General features: G+C 38.9%; 1 protein-coding gene across 3 annotated transcripts in view; it reads right to left on the reverse strand.

Annotated features, from left to right (window-relative positions):
- phf21b (PHD finger protein 21B) overlaps positions 1-16,631 on the reverse strand; it is a 147,441-nt gene extending 130,810 nt beyond the window's left edge. Inside the window, exons 1-4 of one of the 3 annotated variants that reach the window (XM_073059201.1) lie at positions 16,405-16,631; positions 16,103-16,186; positions 15,676-15,708; positions 15,388-15,453 (exon numbers count right to left, since the gene is read on the reverse strand). In XM_073059201.1, coding sequence (XP_072915302.1) covers positions 15,388-15,453; positions 15,676-15,708; positions 16,103-16,156 — 153 coding nt within the window. In that variant the 5' untranslated portion in view covers positions 16,157-16,186; positions 16,405-16,631. The other 2 variants (XM_073059199.1, XM_073059200.1) reach the window with 2 other exon arrangements.
- Positions 16,632-22,846: the final 6,215 nt, after the last annotated feature.

Raw genomic sequence — 22,846 nt, forward strand, 5'->3', positions numbered from 1 at the left:
GTGGCCCAATTAACAAGAATCCACTGTACTCTCAAAATTCAATTCCATTTGCTTTAAGTATAAACACATTTCCAAAGTGCTGAAGTACTAAACTCTACTACTGTGCATTTAGCAATATTGATCTAGTATGATTTTCTATCAAAATGCTTTATATCATCCTTACAATAATAACTGTAATAGAGTTAAAACTGAACTTCAAACAAAATCACTTCGAAATGAGGAAACTCATTTAAGATTCTACATTGTCTCTGTCAATGTGGACATGTTTTTTCTGAACCTTTACTCAGATAATCAGTAGACCATCATTCATGATGGCTCCACAACACTGATTCAGTGAAAGAATTGCAAAAAGGGAACTGTTGCAGAACTGGTCAGTTTATTTTCCCACAGTCCCAAATTACAAATGTAAGAGTTGCAAAGTTAAACCTGGGTTTCATGGCCTGTCTGCCTTCACAGCTAGACAAGCAGCATGTGCAAAGATCTAAAAGTGAAATTAAAACTACAACAAATTACAATTCCCTACCAACTGTTAATAAACAAATTTAATAAACGCCATCATGGTTACAATAGGTCACTGACAAGGCCAACATTTGTTACCCTTCTATAATTACTTGGGAAGATCTTGAACCACTGCCATCCCTGTGGATACAGAATTCCCACAACAAACTGATAAGATACTCAGCTTAGCAGGGGCAAGCAAGCTTATGAGAACAAACAGAAAGTATACAAAATGTGTGTAGATATATGAGCAAGTTGAAAAAGTAATACATGAGAAAATCTGTGACTTAGAATTCAAATGAAGGACTAAAAGAAACAGAAAATTTTATAATATTAGAAACCCATGCAGCATAGATTAGATCAATACATTAAGTTGATTCTGTGAATGAATGGATTGTCCAATACAAAGACTGGAGTACAGAAGACCAAGAGACCATGCAAGACCTTGAGGGAACTGAGTACGGCAGGTGCCAAGAGGGCATCTCCTCTAACTAGTGAGAATAAAACTTTTGGGAATAGTCAATGCCGAAGGAATTCAACCTTTTAAAAATTACATAAATAACATCTTGATTTAGAGGATTGTAAAGCTTTGGAACTTTCTACCTCAGAAGGTGCTGGTTGCTCATCAAGTATATTCAAGGCCATCATTGTTCTTGGCAAATTTTTCAACAGAAATGGTTTTGCCATTATCTTCTTCTGGGCAGCATCTTTACAAGACAGGTGACCCCAGCCAATATCAATACTCTTCAGTGTTTCAGCCTGGTGTCAGTGGTCACATATCAGGACTTATGAGCAGATGGTGCATTTCACAAGACAATCCACCACCTACTCCTATGGCTTCACAAGACCCTGATCAGAGGGTTCTACACAGATGCTACAACTTGCCCAATGGAGACCTGCAGGCTAACAAAAGGAAGAAGCACCTTACATCTCCTTTGGTAAAGGTGCAACTCCACCCCACCACTCCTGGTATTTATTTTAAACATTATGGGAACTTGAGGATAAGAGAACTTGAAAGGTATGAATACTACCGAATGATGCAGCAGGCTCAAGATTCATATGGTCTCCTGCTGCTTCTATTGATTAGTTTGGAGCAGGAAAAAGAGATTACATGATAAGATCCTCAAGAAAAGAGCTAGAAGGGGTTTGAAGAGTTCAGGTTTGTATGAAAAGCAGCACAGCAAGTGGACATAACCATAAATTTGATGAACATAGGGTTTTGTAAAAGAGTAGAAGTCAAAATATAAACACAAGAGATTCTGCAGATGTTGGAAATCCAACACAAAACAGACAAATGTTGGAGGAACTCAGCATGTCAGGCAACGTCTATGAAAATGAATAAACAGTCAACTTTCGGGCCTAAACCTCCTTCAGGACTGGAAAGGGGGAAGACGCCAGAATAAAAAGCTAGGGGAGGAGGAGGATGAGCTAGATGATAGGTGAAGCCAGGTGGGTGGAAAAGGTGAAAGGGGTGGAAAATAAGGAATCTGATAGGAGAGAAGAGACCATGGGAGAAAGGCAAGGAGGAGGGGCACCAAGGGAAGGTGAGGAGATGAGGCAAGAGACCACAGTGGGAATAGAAGAGGAAACGTGGAGGGATAAAGAAAATAAAAATACCAGAAAGAGAAATCAATGTTCATGCCATCAGATTGGAGACCACCTCGATAGAATATGAGGTGCTGCTCCGCCAATGGTCTCATCACGATAAAAGAGGAGGCCATAGACCAACAGGTTGGAATGGTAATTAAGATAGGAGTTAAAATGGTTGGCCATCAGGAAATTCTACTTTTGACGGATGGGGGGGGGGGGGGGAACATAGGCAAAAGAGGAGTGCAGAAGTGCACGCCACGGGCCAACGTATCGGGGGGGAGGAGTCAAAATCCTTCAATGGAACCTAAGATTGCAAATACAAGATTGTTTTTACACACATCTTTTAATTAAAACATTAATAAAATGCTGGTTGAATGGGAAGCTAGCTGTATGAAGTAAAAATATTTGAAATGGAAAACTGGACACCTTCATTGATGTTTTTAAAATAACAAGGGTTGGATATAGCGAGAACAAGAGCAAGACTGATCATATTCAACCAAGTTTAGAAGGACAGGTGCAGTCCAAATGTTGAAGATTTAGAAGGGAGTAAATCTATATTAAAAAATGGTTCTGCCATCATATGTTAAAACACCAGAGTTTGAGGTTATCATCATGTTTGATCTTTTGTTGGTTTTGACATACATTTTATATCCAATGCCCATAATCAAGGATTTTCAATAGTCAAATAAATCTTCGGTTGTTTTGAATACCAGTGTCTTTTGGGATACCCAATTTCAAACATTTACATTCTCTACAGAATCATCTCAATGTTAAATGGGCAAAACACTATCCTTGGACTAAGATCTTAATTCTGTGTTATTCCTGCCCCTCTACCACCACCATCCCAACTTGAAGGGAGTGTTTACCCTGTTAAGTTGCCTCAAAATCTTTAATGTCTCAATTTTTTTTAAAATCTCATCCTCCAAGCTCAAATCTTTCTTAATAAGACAACTCAGCATACAAACAATCCAGCAAACTTTCTCTGTAGTCTTAAGTATATCCATCTGCAAGTTTCAAAAAAATCAAAACTGTGTACATTACTCCAGGTGTTGTCTCGAAGTACTGTACAGTTAAAGGAAGACATTACTACTTTCATACCCCATCCCACTTCCAAAAGGTAAGCATTCCATTCATCTTCCTAATTATTCGACATACCTGCACAGTAACTTCCTTCTGAGCTCAAAGATCTCGTAACATCAGCATTCAATTCACCCCATTTATTCTCCTTTTCTTCCAAAAAAAGTCTCATTAACTTCAATGTGGCACCTTTCTTCAACATACCTACCGTATATACTTACAGACTTCTCTTCACTGCCCAATTTAGCTATCCACCTTTGATTTGTTAGCAAACACAAGTAATTATACTTGAGCCTTTTCATCAAAATCATTAATGCAAAAAGTAAATGGAATGTACCCTAGCATTGCTCCTTGTGGCAATCAACTAATAACAGTATGCCAAAACTTGAATAGAACCTATATATTGCAACTCTCTTCTATTAGTCATCCAATCTTCTAGGTAAGCTAAAATATTACCCTCAATAACATCCTCATTTTGTGGGTAAAATTTACGGACACCTTATTAAACATATTGTGGAAACTGAATAAACTAAAATCGTCAGGTTGCCCTTAATCTACCTGCTGATTACATCTTAAAGAACTCTACTAAGTTTGTTAAACATAAAACCATTTTGACTCAGCACTACTGGTGATTTTTTTTTTTAATTCTTTGCAACACACTAGCATTTTGCCAATAAAATATTAAATTTTAATAGAAAAGAACAGGACAGTACCAAAACAAACCCTTCAGCCCAAGGTGTTGTGCTGGACTAAGTAAACTAGTAATTAAAAGACTAACTAAACTAGTCCCTCTGCCTACACAAGCCCACTTCCCTCTATGCACATTAAATACAGTCGGCCCTCCTCATCCGCGAGTTCCGCATGCGCGAATTCAACCAACCGCAAATTGAGAAAACCTGGAAGTGCTCTTCTAGCACTTGTTGTTCGAGCATGTAGACTTTTTTCTTGCCATTATTCCCTAAACAATGCAGTATAACAACTATTTTACATAGCATTTACATTGTATTAGGTATTATAAGTAATCTAGAAATGATTTAAAGCATATAGGTGGATGTGTGTAGGTTATCGTGGATCGGGAGTGAAAAAAAATTGGAAGTTCTCTTACTAAGTAAGTCGGAACAGGTACATCCGGTATTATTTAGCGTCAGTTAGTCAAACGTTTGTCTTAGAATATAGTATATATTTTACTTTTCTATGCATATAAAACACTTAAGAACGTATGTTTCAGCGCCAGGCTCAAGAACAGAAGTTCCTGAGATCGATCCAGTGACAGATCGCTCCCAGGCGCGCTATCCTTCTGTGCCAGGTTGATGTGGAGAATCAAAAACCCAAAACCCCAAAACCCAATAATTAAACCACTGCGTTGCTTAGTAATAATTGTAGCTTTCATCAGGGCAAGGCCTTTCTCACTTTCTCCTTTAAAATTGTTCCGATCTTTGACCGACTGTAGCCTAACGCTTTTCCAATGACCGATGGCTTTATTTCTTCCACTTTATTTTTAATCGTGATCATTTTCGTGAACAGAAACACTGCGGGTTCAGAGCTCCGCCGTCAGGTCCTAATGTCCACCGCACTGAGACAGGTTAAATAAGGTCTGGGGTTCTGCTGGGTCCTAAGGTCCACCGCATTGAGACAGGTTGAATAAGGGACTTGAGCATCCGCGTTTTTTGGTATCCGTGAGGGGGTCCCGGAACCAATCTCTTGCGGATAAGGAGGGTCGACTGTACCATTTTTGTCTCCACTGCCACCCATGATAGGGCATGCCAGACACCCAACACTCTATAAAAGACAAAACTTACCTTACACATTTCCTTTGAATTTATCCTCTCACACCGTAAGTGCATGGCCTCTGGTATAAAAACTTCAACTGTGGGAAAAAGATACTGAACATCTATCTATGCACCTCCGTTTTATAAACTTCTACCCAGTCTCCACTCAGCCTCAACTGCTCCAAACAAAACGATATAAGTTTACCAACCTGTCCTCATAGCACATGGCTTCTGTGCCCTCTCCAAAGCGCCAGATCCCTCCTATATTGGGGCAACCGGAATTGGATACAATACTACAGATGCGGTTTAACTAGAGTTTTATAATAAAACTTCCTGATTCTTGAACTCAGTCCCCCAACTAAAAAAGGCAAACATGCCATATGCCTTACTTACCATTCCATCAACCCGTGCAGCAACTTCAAGAGTTATAAAATTACAGTCGGCCCTCCTTATCCGCAGGGGATTGGTTCCGGGACCCCCCGCGGATACCAAAAAGCGCGGATGCTCAAGTCCTTTATTTAACCTGTCTCAGTGAGGTCTTTAGGACCCAGCGGAACCCCAGACCTTATTTAACCTGAATCGGTGCGGTGATCTTTAGGACCCGGCACAGCTCTGAATCCATGGTGCTTCTGTTCACGAAAATAATCAGGATCACAATTGAAAATAAAGTGGAAGTAATAAAGCGATCAGAAAGAGGTGAAATTGGAAAAGTGTTAGGCTACAGTCAGTCAACGATCGGAACAATTTTAATGGAGCATGTGAAAAGCCCTGCCCTGATGAAAGCTACAATTATTAAGAAGCAGTGGTTTAATTATTGAAATACATACATTTCTTAAGTGTTTTATATGCGTAGAAAGGTTAAATATATACTATATACTAAGACAAACGTTTGACTAATTGACGCTAAATAATACCGGATATACTATCTATAATCCCTATCTATAATTTTAGTCTGGTTCTCTTTCTCTCTCTTTTTCCCCCCTCACTATAATCTCCCCCCAGCCCTACCTTTCTTTCTCTTTTATTTCCCATAATTCTCCACCTTCCCCCAGCCCATTTCCCTCCAGCCTATCACTTCCCAGCTCTCTACTTCATCCCTCCCCCCACTTCTTATCCCCCCTCGACCATCCCATGTTACTTCACTCCTGATGAAGGGTTTCGGCCCGAAACGTCATCACTACCTCCTCCCATAGATGCTGTCTGGCCTGCTGAGTTCTGCCAGCATTTTGTGTTTTTATCGATGCATCTACTTGTTTACAGCAACACTCTTTCAGAACCAAGATTCAAGCCATAAAGATCTACTAGATTTGTCAGTTTTCACTTCCATTATATCTGCCCAATATTTTATCCAGCAAACAGTGGATTTTAAGATTCTCCCTCTTCCCCCCGCCCATCATTTTCTCTTTACAATGGCTTCCTTCGTGTAGATAGATATAAAATATTTGTTTAACTACTCACTTCTTATTCCCATCATTAATTCTTTCAATTCAGCTGAGTAATTAGGTTTTACTATGGCTCCATGTTACATATCTGTAGCTCAAGAAATACATTTTTGTATTTTTTGCTACTTTATGTTCTTAAGTTTCTTCCCCCAAGCTATCAGACTCCTCAATACCCGAAGCCTGGACTGACACCTTGCCCTACTGTCCTGTTTATTATTTATTGTAATGCCTGCACTGTTTTGTGCACTTTATGCAGTCCTGTGTAGGTCTGTAGTCTAGTGTAGCTTTCTCTTTTTTTTATTACATAGTTCAGTCTAGTTTTTTTTGTACTATGTCATGTAAACCATGGTCCTGAAAAATGTTATCTCATTTTTACTATGCAGTGTACCAGCAGTTATGGTCGAAATGACAATAAAAGTTGACTTGACTTGACTTGAAGTATACACTTCAAGATGTCACCTAACTGCAACGTCCATTGATGTCACTGCTCAGATTTTAGCATTTTTTAAAAGGTATTTTTTGGGTTCATGGGGATGGGGGGGAGGGGAATCACAGAGACAGAGAAGATAGGGGTCAGGTTGTGGTTTTAGGGACAAGGATGTGAGGGAATTAGAGGACAGGCTGGAATCTTAAGCTTTCATTCCACAGTCAAGGACAACAATATGGATGTGGGATGTCTGCAGATCAGGTTGGGATATCCAGCCAGATGTTGGGCTAACAAGCAGTACAGAAAAAGTCAGGTGATACCCCCCCCCCCCCACCCCCGGGTCATTGAGTGATCAGCAGGTTCAAGATCAAAGCTGCATGCAGGCAGTAAGAATGAGATCTGATGACCACATGGGTTTGCAAATCGGAGAGACTGAAGTGTGACGTCTGAGGTCCGATGATTGGCAAGTGCAGGTCATGGGTTAAGGGTGAAGGGGGAAAAGTTTAAGGGGAACATTGGGGGGGGGGCTTCTTCACACAGGGAGTGGTGGGAGTATGGAATGAGCTGCCAGGTGAAGTGGTGAATGTGGGCTCACTTTTGACATTTAAGAAAAACTTGGACAGGTATATGGATGAGAGGGGTTTGGAGGAATATGGCCCAGGTGCAGGTCAATGGAACTAGGCAGAAAAATGGTTCGGCACAGCCAAGAAGGGCCAGAAGGCCTGTTTCTGTGCTGTAATGTTCTATGGTTACTCTCAAATCTAAATGCTATGAAACCTGAGGCACTTACAAGGGACCCCAATGATTTCCTTGCACCATTATTTCTAATCTCCATTTAAAATGTTTCATTTTCTATCCTTCCAAACCACCAAGTTACCCTGAAATATGCAATTACCAGTCTTGGTCATCAGCAGCACACCTCTATGACAGCTATTTAAACCAAAGACATTTACGTTGCTCATTACAAAAGCATCTTCACCTGACCACCACACTCCCACTCCCTCTTTACTTGTTTTTACAAATGCAATATTTACCCTCTCTACTAAAAAAACTAGTCCTCAACCTGGTCAAGTCAACTATCCCAATGGTACAGCTTCTTCAAGATCATGTTTCACACCAAATTGAGGTATATATTTCCACATTATTGCTATAAGCACAAATACCTTGTGTCACCATATACCTGGGGTATATTACAATCTTATAATCTTCTGTAGTTTGGTTCCAAACACAACCTATTACCCATTTTAGCAGCCTCAAATCTCTCTCTCTCCAAATTCTACCTGCAGTCCCCTCTCACATTCCCCTCAAACTCCTTGCTCTCAAGATATTCTTAGTTTCAATTGGAAGTTCCAGGATTTTGAAAAGTGGTTCCAAACTATTTTATTCCATAGAACCCTACCATTAAGCGAGGGTTGCCAAGTTGGGAATCCCTGATTTAGACCAAATGCAATGAAGAAATGGCAATACATTTCCAACTCAGGATGGCATATTACAAAGGGAAACTGCAAGTGGTAATACTTATAAGCACCAGCTGCCCTAGTCTTTCTTAGTGATAGATATTGTATATTTTAAAATGCTGTAAAAACTTGGTTACTTATTGCAATGTGAATGGAAGTATGATTCACATTATATAGATGACTTATATTTAATGGAAGTAATGAAATATGGCCTTCAAATCAATTACAAATTTAACTGTAAAATATTAACCTTTGAAACACATATGCACTGGCAGTCCAAAATTAAAAAATACACTTAACTGGCTGTTGTGAGCACTCATGCATTTGCTAGAGGTGGGGTGGGGTGTCTGAAGGGAGAGACAGCTACAAGGATATAGCACAAACATACTTTGCAAAAATACTTACTAAAAGAAAGAAATTCTTCACCACCCTTCTTAGTCTTCAGCCCAGTATTCTTAACCAAAATGTAATTGTCACATGATCACAATTAAATTATCTCACAAGTACATGTGCTCTTAAAGTTATGTAATCATGAATGTTGTTTATAACCTTAATTACACAAGTTCTATAGTTCAGAATACATGTTGGAAATGAATAACATTCAAGATTGGTGGACTGAGATGCATTTATTTTTCCCCACAATAGGTAGAAAATAAACTAACCATATAAAATGTTTAAATTATATCAGTTTCCATTAATTTGGAGAAAAATGTGGGGAAATCAATTGGTATTTCTCATTAGTCACACATATATTTCTGTAATTTACTAATTGAATTGTTTTACTGTAATTACCAAATATTTTAGTTGGAACCCAATTCAGCTTCTTAATACAATGTTTTTATATAACCTCAACAGATTTTGCACTACACACATTACTGCTATCAAAGATTAAAAAGTCAGATTAGACTACAACATACAGTATATTAGCAGTATACAACATACTAGAAATTCCTATTTTACAAAAAGTAAGCAGTTGATACAGATGTTAGGTAAGGATGGTCAGATTTCATCACCTGTAAAGTTTTTCATATTCTTTTAACCTCTGAATAATAATCTCTGCTCCTGCCATTTGATTAAAACAAAAGACATGCTCAAAACTAAATAAAATGCTGACAGCATTCACAGTCCATACTCCTGCATTGAGCAGAAAAGTAATGTAGCTTGATAATGCTGATCTATGCAAAACTGGATGATCATTACAAAACAGTATTAACCATATTAAAATTGACCACAACACATGAGCAAATAAAACAAAAAACTTCTGCTGGTTGCTATTCTAATTGCTTTCCAGTGACCCCTGCTGGAAAGCGAACGAACACATGGACATCAATTTTTTTTAAACTTTCAGACTTGACCATTGTGTATCCTCCTTACAATTCCCAGAGCTACAAGAATGAAGTTATATGTGAAAGATGGTCACAGTCACAAGAGAGATATCCAATTAAGAAATGGTACTTAGAAAAAGACACCTAGGAAAAGCAGTCATGTCACCTTTTGGTTTTAGCCCCACTTTTGGTGGAAATATTTTATGACAAAAGATAAATCATTCGATTTCGGAAGGCAATTTCAAGTCAACTAAAATTAATTATTCCCAACACTTGTTGGTTTAAGCAATAAAAATACTCATACTACTGAAATGAACATTTGTTAAAAAGCAGTTAGGATGTTTTGTTTATTAAAATCCATAGAAGTTAGAAATCAAAAGGAGTAGACGAGCCAACAGAATATTCAGCTTGAAAAGTTGAAACAACCTTGTGGCTTAAATGCAAAAATGAAAAACTGGTACCATTTACAGCATTTCATTGCAGATGAAATCTAATATTTATAAAAGTTGAAATATCACTTCATTAAACTTATGTCCCAAATATTACTTTATATACACACACAACACCCACCCCCCCAAGCAATGCAAAAAAATTCCAGTGACACCAAGTTGCATTACTGTATTACATACAGGCCCAGCGTTTCCGATCAACACCTGGGTCACTGAAATCACATAGCAAATTACCCTAAACCATCAGTGACTGCATTATCACTAATTTTCTGGCAAGAGCAGTGTGTGAGAAAGGAGACAGTTTTGCAAAAAAAGACTGCAACACTACCATTATATTATGTTCAGGTATTAGTACCAAAGAGACCATTGTTTAAATTTCAACTACACTGTTATTGCTTCAAACATCATTTTATAGCCCCTCAATTTAAATTTGTTTGTTGCAAATTATTTATTTTCTGGCTTAGGTCATTTGTACATGCAGCAGCATCAGAGTCAAAGAACACTACAGCACAGAAACAGGCGTTTCAGTCCATCTGGTCCATGCTGAATTGTTTCTGCCTCATCCCATCGACCTGCATCCGGGCCAGAGCCCTCCATATCCCTTCCATCCATGCCAATTTCTCTTAAACATTGAATTTGAACTCACATCCACAACTTGTGCTGGCAACTCATTCCACACGCTCATCACCCTCCAAATGAAGTAGTTCCCCATCATGTTCCCCTTAAACATTTCACCAATCATCATTAACCCATGACTTCTGGCTCTGGCCACACCCAAACTGATTAGAAAAAGCCTACTTGCATTTATTCTATCTATACCCCTCATAATTTTGCATACCTCTATCAAATCTCCCCCTCAATTTCCTACTTTCTAGGGAATGAAGTCCAAACTTATTCAACCTTTCCCTCTATCTCAGGTCCTAAAGTCCTGGCAATATCCTTGTAAATTTTGTCTGCACTCTTTCAGTCCTAAAATGGCTGAGGTGTAGTGGCATCCACACTGGACTCAGGTGCATGGTCCCAGGTTTGAATCCAGCCGTCTCCTAGCACACTTTCCATACATGCTGGGTTGAGCGACCCCAGCTAGCTAAAAACAAACAAAATGCTAAAGAAACAGCAAGGTTGCCACCTGATGCACCACAAAACATGGAAAGGAACAACAATAATTTTTTCAATCTTACTTACATTTTTGCTGTAGGTAAGCGACCAAAACTGCACACAACACTCCAAACTAGGCCTCACAAATTTTATACAATTTCAGCAAAACATCCCAACTCCTGTACACAATCAAATGATATTTTGGCCAATGTGCCAGAAGTTTTCTTTACGACCCTATCTAACTGTGATGCCACTTTCAAGATCTATATTTCCAGATTCCTCTGTTCTACCACACTCCTCTGCGTCCTACTGCTCACTGTGTAAGACCTACCCTGGTTGGTCCTCCCAAAAAGCAACACCTCACATTTATCTGCATTAAACTTCAGCCACCATTCTCAGCTCATTTTTCCAGGTGGTCAACATCCCGCTGCAAGCTTTGATAGCCTTCCTCACCGTCCACTACAGCCCCCAATCTTGATATCATCCACAGATTTCCTGATCCCGATTATCAGCTAGATTGTTGATATAGATAAACAACAACAGGCCCAGCACCAATCCCTGTGGCACATCACCAGTCACAGGCCTCCAGTCAGAGAGGCCACCATCTACTACCACTCTCTGGTTTCTCCTGTAAACCCAATGTCTAATCCAATTTACTCCCTCATCTTGAATGCCAAGTGATTGAACTTTCTTGACCAAACTCCCATACGAGTAGTTGTCAAAGGCCTTGCTAAATGGACAACGTCCACTGACTTGGCTTCTTCAACTTGCCTGGCAAATTCTTCCAAACACTCTAGAAAATTGGTTAGATATGACTTGCCACACAAAGAACACGCTGACAATCCCTAATCAGTCTCTGTCTAAACAAATACTTATAAATCCGATCTCTTAGAATACCTTCCAATAACTTTCCCACCAGCCTATAAATGCCTGGTTTATTTTTAGAGCCCTTCTTAAACAATGGAACAACATTAGCTATCCTCCAATCCCCCAGCACCTCATCCCTGGCTAAGGAGGTTTTAAATATCTGCTCGAGTCCCTGCAATTTCTGCACTAGCCTCTCATGGAGTCCGAGAGAACATCCTGTCAGGCCCTGGAGAGTTGGCCACCCTACTTTACCTCAAGACAGTATACACCTCCTCCTCTACAGTCTGTATGGTGTCTATGAACTAACTGCTGCATTGCCTTACTATTTTGTCTACGTCCATCTCCCAAGCAAACACAGAAAGTCCATTTAAAGTTTTCCCGAATCTTTCGGCTCCACGCATAGATTACCACTCTCATCTTCAGAGGACAAATTTTGTCCCTTGCTATCCTTTTGCTCGAAATATATCAGTAGAAGCCCTTAGTATTTCCCTACACCTTGTCTGCCAGAGCAACCTCATGCCTTCTTTCAGTAGTTCTGATTTCCTTAAATGTTCTCCTGCATTTCTTATACTCAAGTACCTCATTTGTACCTTTGTGCCTATAGCTGCTATGCACCTCCTTCTTAACGAGGGCCTCGGTACCTTTTGAAAACCAATGTTCCCCAAACGTGTTATTCTTACCTTTTATTCTGACAGGCAGATACAAATTCTTTTCTCTCAAAATTTGATTTTTGAAGGCTTCATACTTACCAAACACACCATTGCCAAAAAGCAAACTATCCCAATCCACACTTGCCGGATCCTTTCTGATACCATCAAAATTGACCTTTCTCCAATTTAGAATCTCAACCCGAGGACCAGATCGATCCTTTTCCATAATTACCTTGAAACTAAAAGCAGTATGATCACTAGTTGCAAGGTGTTCCCCTACAAAATCCTCAATCACCTGCTCTGTCTCATTCCCCAATAGATCTAGTATCACACTCTCTCTAGTTGGGACTTCTATGTAGAGTGTATCAAATATTTCAAAGTTACTTTTTAACCTAACATTCTACCTACTGTAGTACTCACTGTTAACACAATCTTGACACTAGACCTTTGTATATTCAGAAGTTAATTCTATTCAATACTACAGACTATATTTACCTTTACATTTGTATTGTGTTATAATACTGGACTGCTGGGCAAGAGGGCAAATGATAGAATTTCTCTCAGTTGTATTCATATGCAAAAACTGATCAGTTATTTATCTTGTGTACCTGAAAATCAAAATCTATCTTCTCATTAGCCTATACCTTCATACAAGTCAAAAATTTTGCATTATTTTCCAAGATTACAATAAGCCATCAAGACAATTTAAAATTAAATCATTCATGTTCAAATCAAAATAGCTTATATGCCCTCTAAAAAAGGAAAATAAAAAGCTATATGCTTTTTCGTAACAACATAACCAATTTATTGTAGATATCCAATTAAAATAAATCAAACTGGAAATTCAAGTAATAAGAAATGTTAAGTTAGTTTCTAGAATCTATAATATATAAAATTAAGCAAAAATCTCTGGCACAGGTGCATGAAAATGTGTATGTAATAAATCTTAAGTAGTGTCAAAATAACATTGAATATGCAGTGCAACACCATAAGTTCAATGAATCATAATCAGAAGTTTTACTGGAACTTGTTTTCAACCTTCCATATATCGGGATCATTAGGAATACCCTCACAAAGTACTGGAAGATTATTAGCACTTTCATCAAAAGCAATTTAAGTGTCAAAAATGCTTTAACAATTAGCTATAATTTTACTGAGACTTTTTAAATTCAAATAGTTAACTCCAATTACCTCTATAAGTATATGATCACATCACTCAACAATTTCTACCAAGACAAAAAAAGTTAATGATGTGATCAATAAAGGAAAAACAACAGAGCTTTCCATACCTTATTTTAACTACTGTGTGAAAAATGCTGAGTGATCAAAAACAAAAATACCTTCCTCCACCATTGGGGGGGGAGGGAAGAGGGTATCATTTTTGGCAAATTCAAACGACTGATTTGACACACGAGGCGATTATAACTAAAAGTCTAAACGCTCCCTCCTCCCTAGCCCTTAATTCAACAAAATACAAAAGCGATCAAAACCGTAATGTTCAGCATGAATGAGTCCCCCTTCCCCCTCCTATTACAGATTGCGATTTCTTCTTTGCATAGTTTTCTCCATGTTAGGAAAACACACAACACCCCTTACTTACAAAATGGAAGCTTCCACTAAGAAATTGAATGTACCGGCAAAATAAATAAATAAATAATAGGGTGATACATACCAGCTTCATCTCTCCCCACTGACCGACCCCCTCCCTCCGCACAAAAGATTCGTAACTGATATCAGCAATTAATAAGCTGACAAACAGGACTACCAATGTTCCGTATACAGTATGCCTTGATCTTTAGTAAAATTAAAGATGCAGTGTTAACTTGATGCTGCATACTGCATTCCAAAAGAAACAAAATCAATGGAGTTTACAAAAACTCAGTAAGAGTCTACATTTTAAAGATTCTAAAATACTTCATGACAATTAAAGTTTGTTTTTAAAGCAATAACAGATAATTTAAAATCTTCTTGCATAAATACAGAAAACAGCAGAGAAGTTCAGCGCTGACAAAACCACAGCAAGCTGTGCATTCAATGGCATCTGTTCGTGGTGCTGAAATTTTTTTCTCTATTGTAATTATCAAGGTTCTCCGCTAGAAGCCAAGTATAGTCCAAGTATACAAAGTCGGCCTTCGCGAATCCAATATTCATACACTACGGTATTTTTAAATCCCTGTCAAAATCATAAGCCCGACCAATACCTCCCTCATTAAATTCACAGATTAGAAAAATGAAAGTGAAGCTAGCCCCGAATTCACCGTTTACACGTCAATCAGAACAAGGAGATAACACATAGCAGCATATCAATTGGTACATAAAATTATTTTAGCATTCCAACAAAAAAACTGAATAAGCAACTTGACGTAAAAATCAGCGCTTTAAATAATTTTCAATATAGTTGCCAGATTTCCCTTCTCTTTCTAGACTTGGAAAATATGTCGACCTATCCAAAATGGACGCCTCAGAATTTGCCAACTTAAATGCACGCCACAACTTAACTTCATTTGGAAGCAAACTCATCGCAGTATACAAAACATTTTAACTTTAGTAGTTGTTCTTTATACATACGCTTTCGGCATTCAATCGTTTTACCTTTAAAAGATTACATATTCATTGTTAACACCCCCGCCCCATCTATCCTCCCTTCCCCCACAATTACTTTAAGTGAAAGTCATTGCAAATGTTAAATCACCACTATACACATTAGTAAGCAGACAAGAATTGAACCAATTTCTTACTTGCTTCTCACTAAGAGATGTTATTCGGGATTGTCGTTCGTGCAGTTGTTTCTTAAGTTCTCCGTTCTGGAAAAACGTAATTCATTTTAAATACTGGCATATATTATTGGTAAATATGTGCTAAAATAAATAGTACATTGCTCATTTAAGTACGATAAAGTCTTAGTTACAGAACAACGTAAAACACAGTAGTTATCCCGACTACCAAATGAGATCTACACTGATAAAGTTTCTGATCATCTTCCCGAACACATCGTACAAGAATTATTGAAGATTTTGATATTTTACCTGTGGATCTTGCTTCATCTGTGCAACTAGTTTCTGATAAAAAGAAACAGAATGTTTACAATGTTTTTTTAACCAAATATAAAAAGGTCAAAGAGCAATACAAGTTGTCATGATTGGGAGGAACAAAGAGGCACGCAAACACTGAGTCAGTTCGAGCATCTCATAAATATTCAAGTCTCGTACTAATCTCACAAACCCAACCGCAATATTACTCCAAATCCTTGTTGCTCTGAACTCGACTACCACCAAAAACTCCCCCCAAAGTTAAAGATCTTGGACGTAAACAATATCGGAAGGCAGTTATTGCCACGGCTTGACCCTCAGATCCAAAGCACCGTTAAGAAATGCACAGCTTTCAACGGGTTTGATTCGCTCTCCCTCCCCCCCCCCCCCCAACACCATAAAGGGTAAAAAGATTTTTTGTTACCTGGTGACACTGGATTTCTACTTTCAGTGCCTCTTGAAGGCTTTGCATCTCCATGGCTGTACTTCAAAAGCACTTTTTCAGACACTTTGAATCCAAACGAAATGAAGTTAGTTGTTCGTGTGCGTGTGTGTCGGCGTGAAAGGGAAGGAGCGCGTCTGCAATATTTAAAAAAACTCAAACAGATTTTCATACATATAAAAATAAATAATCGAGCAGTAAACAATCGAAAGAACAAGTGTACACAGTCTGCAAAGCAAGTTCTCGCCTCTCTTGCTAGTACGGACACAGGACTCATCACTCACTTTACGCCATTTTTTACAAAACTCTCCCGGAGAAGGGGGAAAGTGGCCAACAGCTCGACCCGAAGCGCGCCCGCCGCGCCGTGCGCCAGGCTGCCCGGCCTCCGACAAGCGAGCCCTCTCCGCCGCCGCCGCTGCTTTTCCGTTAGCGGCTGGGCAGCGAGATCCGGGGACTATATTCAGCGGGAGCGAGCGCGCGCCTGGATTTCACTTTGCCTCGAGGAAAAGTTGTGCCTCGGCTGCCAATGCTAATATCGAGTACCCGGATGGAACAATGGAACCCTGCCAGGGAACAGCGCCGCGCATGCGCGCTGCCAGCACCCTACACCAGCTGCACAAAATTAGAACTAACTTTAGATATTGCTTCTGGCTCGACCTTCTCTGCGCTTAAAAGTCTATATGTATACTTTGTCTTAGACGGTTGCAAAAGTTTTATTTTTAATTGGAATTATCCTTACAGTTAGCTAAAAGGTAAATGCTCCTTGCTTCATTCGCGGTGGGTTGTAATTTGTGCCAAAAGTGTATTTTAGAGGCTTAATCCAATAAATCCTTTGTGGTGTAATTTTGCTTCAATTAATATTTTCAAAGTTTTAACCAGTATATAAAGTAAACAGGCAACTTAACTAGCTCAGATAGGAGGTGTTTATCTGTTGTACTTTTCATTCTTGTGAATTGACCTACAGAATGTTGTACAATGGTGAATTTTCAAGACTAGCGAGGAGGGAGTGAATAGTCTATATTTTAGGGAGTAAACTGGAAGAAACGAAATGAGTTTTCCCCGGATTTATTACGTAATCTATTTTACTCATTTAAATTTATAGAGCAGAACTAGAAAATTTGCATATAGACAACTTAATTAACACTTCTGTATTTTAATCTCGTCCTACGCTTGATAGACAGCTGGCCTGTTCAATCAGAATCCGCCAGCGTCTTCAGAAGGCGGGTGACTGTTCTTTCGACTGATTGAATCGCTGGTGTGCGCAAGCGCGTGCCTTTTAATTACATTGTTACGCACCCATTTTTTTCAAATAAGAAAAATAAAGAGTTGCAGTGTTTCAACGTTTAGTTTGCAGACATGATTTATTGTGACTATATTCCGAACGCTTTGGTATTTCCAGCCTGTCTTTCAAGTTTGATTCATTAGTTGCGGTTTAACGAAGAGGTAGGTTGCAGTTAAGGAACAAAAAAATAATTAGAATGACAGAGAGTGAGTGAGCGCTGTGCAAGGGCACCGCTCTCAACCAATCACAAGTTTCGCCGCAGCTAGGGAACGTTCTGAAATGGTGTTGCGTGACGTCACTGCACCAATCAACGCGGAGCGAAGGCGGGATTTGGCGTTAAGTAAAGTACAGAGTTGCGAGAAAGAGAAATTATGTACGAAAGCAATTGCTTTTTCAGCTCTCCGCTTATTCGATGGAAATGAGGCAAACCATAAAAATGGTTACACAGGCAAAAAGAAACTTCCATTCCCCAATTGCTAATGCAAGACTGAACATTTCTGATGAGGGCGAAAAGAAGATCTTTCACTTTTCAGCACAAATGAATCTTACTCTACAACATCTTTACAATTTGATGAAAGTGCTGGCGCGTTAGCAACCCAACTAAAAGGTGCAACAGCTCGATTTAGAAAGCCACGTAGTCTCATACAAGTAAACTGTTCCTGAAAATTCGCAAGAAGGATCATTCCCATAGTTAAACGAGCGATATTGACGTAACTGCCGTTATAGAAGCTGTCTGCATTTTTTTGGTAGTTATTGGATCTCTAAATCTAAAGCATATTGATGTTGATAGGGCGTGGAAAATACAACACAAATATAGATTTAGAATTTACGTATAGTCTGTTAAACGACGTGTTGATTTCCTTAATGTAACGTGGCGAGGATCCTTTGTTAAAATGCTAAAACATTTTGATTCAATTTTAAAGGTTTATGGAATTATTCATGGGACATAGAAATGCATATGATTTCATCTCCCATCCCCCACCTAACCTTGGATCGACTGCTTCTGTTCTTGTTCAGTTACTCTTACTTTTCATTATATGGCTAGATGGTGAAACTCCGGAGCTCCTCGCCTTAACGTCCATTTTACATTTACCTTTGAATCCCATCGACTTTCAGCATACTTAAACGGAAAAGTCAATATAGCAGGCTTTTTTTATTGTCTTTCTGGTTGCGTAAGTAAACGCCATTACATGCACATAAAGGGTAGTATCAAACCTAACTTGAAGAGAACGCCATCCCCTCCCCCTCTCCAAAAGGGCTTTGTGGTAAACCCAAGAACTAAATACAAATATCTCAGTTTGGACTCAAAATAGAATTTCTAACTCAAAAGGACGCTGCATATTATTTTAATATCCTGTATCACCTAAGTACTACAAAAGGCTTATTTAGATTTTTAATACTTAGTTTGCACCTAATCAGCTGATGCTGATTGATCACCAGGAGGATGTTCAAGATGTGAATGCATTTATGGCAATTTTTTCGTCCCTTGCGAAACTTAAAAATGAGCAAAATATAACTTTTTTGCATTTCATCTGATTTCTTTGTAAATTCTGATACTTTCTGCTACAGTGTTGAAACTCACGAGTGGGGAAGATTTCTGCACATGCAAAATAAATCAGGACCACATTTAAAATTAGTTTTCAAAGCAGTGGCTAAAATGTTTCACAGAAAATATGGAATTGTTCTGACAATACATTGCAGTTTAAAAGTTCATATGTGAGCATCCTACTTTGTTATAATGGTGGGGGGGGGAACCTTGCAAAGCACTTTAGCTGTAACCCAAAGTTGTCATAAAAATGAAGTGAATTTATGTCATGCCTTGTTGCACTTTCAGGATGTCTCAGTGCCTCAAAACCAATAAATTATGTTTGTGAATGCAGTCACATATTGTGATTTATTTTCTGTTTGTTTAATAAATGGAATCTGATGTCATTTTCTGTGTACAGAGAGGACACAGTTGTACTTCAACATTGTGCATCATGAACGCCTTCCTTTAATAGCATCTCCAATGAAATATCTTCATGGCTCCCATGTTGTGTTCCCCGAGTCTCAAAATGAGTTATTTTATATGTTGTATTTCATTTCAGTGTACTTGTTTCTTTTACAGTTTTTTGTGTTGTTTATGGTTTATTTCACTGCTTGGGTGTTTTTTTTTCCTGATTTTTTTAAAACTTTTTTTGTTGTACTGATTTCTATTTTGTCAGGAATAGGTGTAGCTTGGTTGGTTCGCTAAAGATACAGTGGTTCTAACATGGAGATGGGAAACGTAGGGTGGGAAGGTCGCATTATCAGCTCGTGCTGCATTCAAACTTTTTTGCTAGATGCTTCGTTAAACTATTGCTCGCCATCATTTATAAAGTCTTTCCTCCTCCTTCCCATTTGCTGGGGTGTCCTGCTGAAAACCGAACACAGTGCTCAAAATGGCCCATAAAATTTGTCTACCTGAGTCATACAACTCCAGACCCAACCAAAACAAAAACTGCATTTTTTAAAGTATGAATTCGCTTTTAGGGTTCTGAAGAATTGAATGCTTATTCTTGCAAAAATTATAAAAATATTAGAATTATTTTTTGTGGATCTGAAGTTCACACACCTAACTCCAATCCTATTCTTAAATTGTTATCTCCTATCATTAAAGTACTTCAGTCAGGTGTAGAAAACTCAGACAAGATGTGGGCTTCTGATATGGACCACAGTTTGAACTTGAGTAAAGCAGCCTATTCTTTCTTTCAATTGAAATGGGGAGGGGACGAGTGGTCAATGAACATTTTAAAAATTGGCACGATCCCAAATTCATCGACAGTTCAAATATGACATTATTTTATGCCTTTCTGATTATCTTTAGCTGTTTCAACCACTTTAGCATCTGTTGATTTTGTATTTTGGCTTTGTTCCAGCCATATCAATAATGCTAGGTTTGGATTACTGGTTTTTCGTATATGTATTGTCATATCTATAAATTGTTTTACAAGTAACAGCAAGGTTAAAAAAATAAATCAAATTCCAGATATGTGTGCAGTATTCCCAGTTGCCAATCTTTACTAGTTACTGATAATATTAAGAAATATTTTTCATAGAGAAAGCTGTTCTGGAGGTTGAAGGTAATAGCCAGTAATTACAGTTCATCATTACTCAAAATGCTTTATGTTACAATTAACAATCGCGAAGTCGACCTGGTCAAAATAAAAGGAAAGGAATATCTTTCCTTGCTCTTTTCACAACCTCCTTGTGTCCCTAAGATCTTCACATCAACTTAAATATGAGCTCTACTTTAGGAAATTTGGCTGACAGTCTGTGTACTCTGGAGTGCCACAACAAAATGTTACTTGCCTTTGGTGATAACAAAAACAGAATTCAGCTGGTCAGTCAGTAACGACAAGGTGAAACTGATTAAATATTACAGGTCAATGGCCTTTCATCAGAAAATGCATTTATTTATGTTGATTGTAGTATACATTTCAACTGGATCACTGAGAAGAATTTCTCTGTTCAAGTTCAATTTTAATTATCATTCAGCCATACGTGAATATAGTCAAATGAAACAGCATTCCTCTGGGTCAAGGTGCAAAACATATTACCAACAGTACATAGAACATATGGTTGAATTGAATTGACTTTAATTTTTGCATCCTTCACATACATGAGGAGTAAAAATCTTTACGTTAGGTCTCCGTCTAAATGTGCAATATGCAATTCATTGTATATTGTAATAAACATTACAACAGGGCAATCAATTTAGCATAGAAATACAGTTCTATTAGCGTGAATTAATCAGTCTGATGGTCTGCTGGAAGAAGCTGTCCTGGAGCTTGTTGGTCCTGGCTTTCATTCTGTGGTACCGTTTCCCAGAAGGCAGACATCCCACCCTGCAAAAACTCATTTCAGGGAAGTAGCACCCCTGCCCCCTGCAACCCCATATCTACCCCCACCAGTGGACCTCAAGGGTATATGTAATACTTTGTTTAGTGATTTTGTCTAATCTATAAACCAAGTTGGGTATATGCAGAAAATGTGACATTAAAATATGTACTTATATTATCGTGGAGTCATTTTTTTATTCTATTACAACTTTAAGCAACTCTACAGGGAGTTTGGGCTCATCGTAGGACATCAATTGAGTACTGTAGCTCCTTAGCAGCTAGCCAGCTAGTTTAAATAACGTTAGCTATGCTAATGAACAAATGACACCTGTTAAACTCACCTCAACATGTCTTTTACAGGCATTTAACCCACCACGGGAAATAGAAAAGTCACTGTTGCAAACAGTGCAGCGAGCAACACTGTCATTATTTTTGACCCCTATTAGGCAGGGGTACACTTTAGTGTAGTCGAGGGTGAAGTACATTTTATATTTACAGTCCTGATGAAGGGTTTTGGCCCGAAACGTCGACAGTGCTTCTCCTTATAGGTGCTGCCTGGCCTGCTGTGTTCCACCAGCATCTTGTGTGTATTGCTTGAATTTCCAGCATCTGCAGATTTCCTCGTGTTTACATTTTATATTTTCTTTTTTTGGAACACTCTGCCAAGGCGCAGCAGGACACTAAACTGAACTGATGGACAATGAGAGAGAGAGGTCAACTGTAAAGCCCGCCCACAGAGAAAACTGATAGGTCTACTTAGCACGAAGAGGGACCAATCAGGATGTCCACTCTCCACTCTCCAAAAAAATCGATTTCTGGGATATTGTATATAATTTGCTGGCATCAGGGAGCTGCTATCAATATGCGGGAGTGATGCACCATCAATAACTCTTGGAGACGTGAGGCGAGATATAGGCTTTTATTGGCTGGAAGAAAGAACAAGCAGCAATTGACCACCACACTGCATCCTGGAGACTGAGGCCGGGGCGGTGTCTCCAATCGCCTTTATACCAGGGTCCGTGGGAGGGGCCACAGGAGCAGTCAGCGGGGGGGCGTGTCCAGACAGGTATAAATAGTTCACCACAGGGAGACTCCCAGAACTTCCAGGAGAGGTGGGTTGTCTGCAGATGGTAGCAGCTGGAACAGTTTGTTGTTGGGTGACTCAGGTCCCCAATGATCCATTGGGCCCTTTTTACAATTTCAGAAAAACATACATCACAAAGAAAAATAATAATATAGCTCAAGTCCCAGAGTAGCATGACAGATTTATGGGATGTTGTCCAGGTCCAGCTTGTTCTCCTACTGAGTGAACACCAGAGGGCAGCACCAATGGAAGAGGCAAGACAACCTAATACAGATTACAACATGCCCCACTGAGTCTCTCCCATACTACCACAGTGTCTCCAGTCCTGGACAGGGTAGCTGTGACAGGCAACCCTGCGGTATAGGCCTGGTTCTCACCACAACCAAAGCAATGCAGCTCACTCACCTGCCGTAGACTCGCCAATGAACTGGAATTACAGTATTCTATGTTGCTAATGTCCAACAGTGTCTAGTGATTCCAATAAAAACACCCAAGACAAT

This window comes from Hemitrygon akajei, chromosome 10 (assembly GCF_048418815.1).
Source record: "Hemitrygon akajei chromosome 10, sHemAka1.3, whole genome shotgun sequence".
NCBI classification, from domain to species: domain Eukaryota; kingdom Metazoa; phylum Chordata; class Chondrichthyes; order Myliobatiformes; family Dasyatidae; genus Hemitrygon; species Hemitrygon akajei.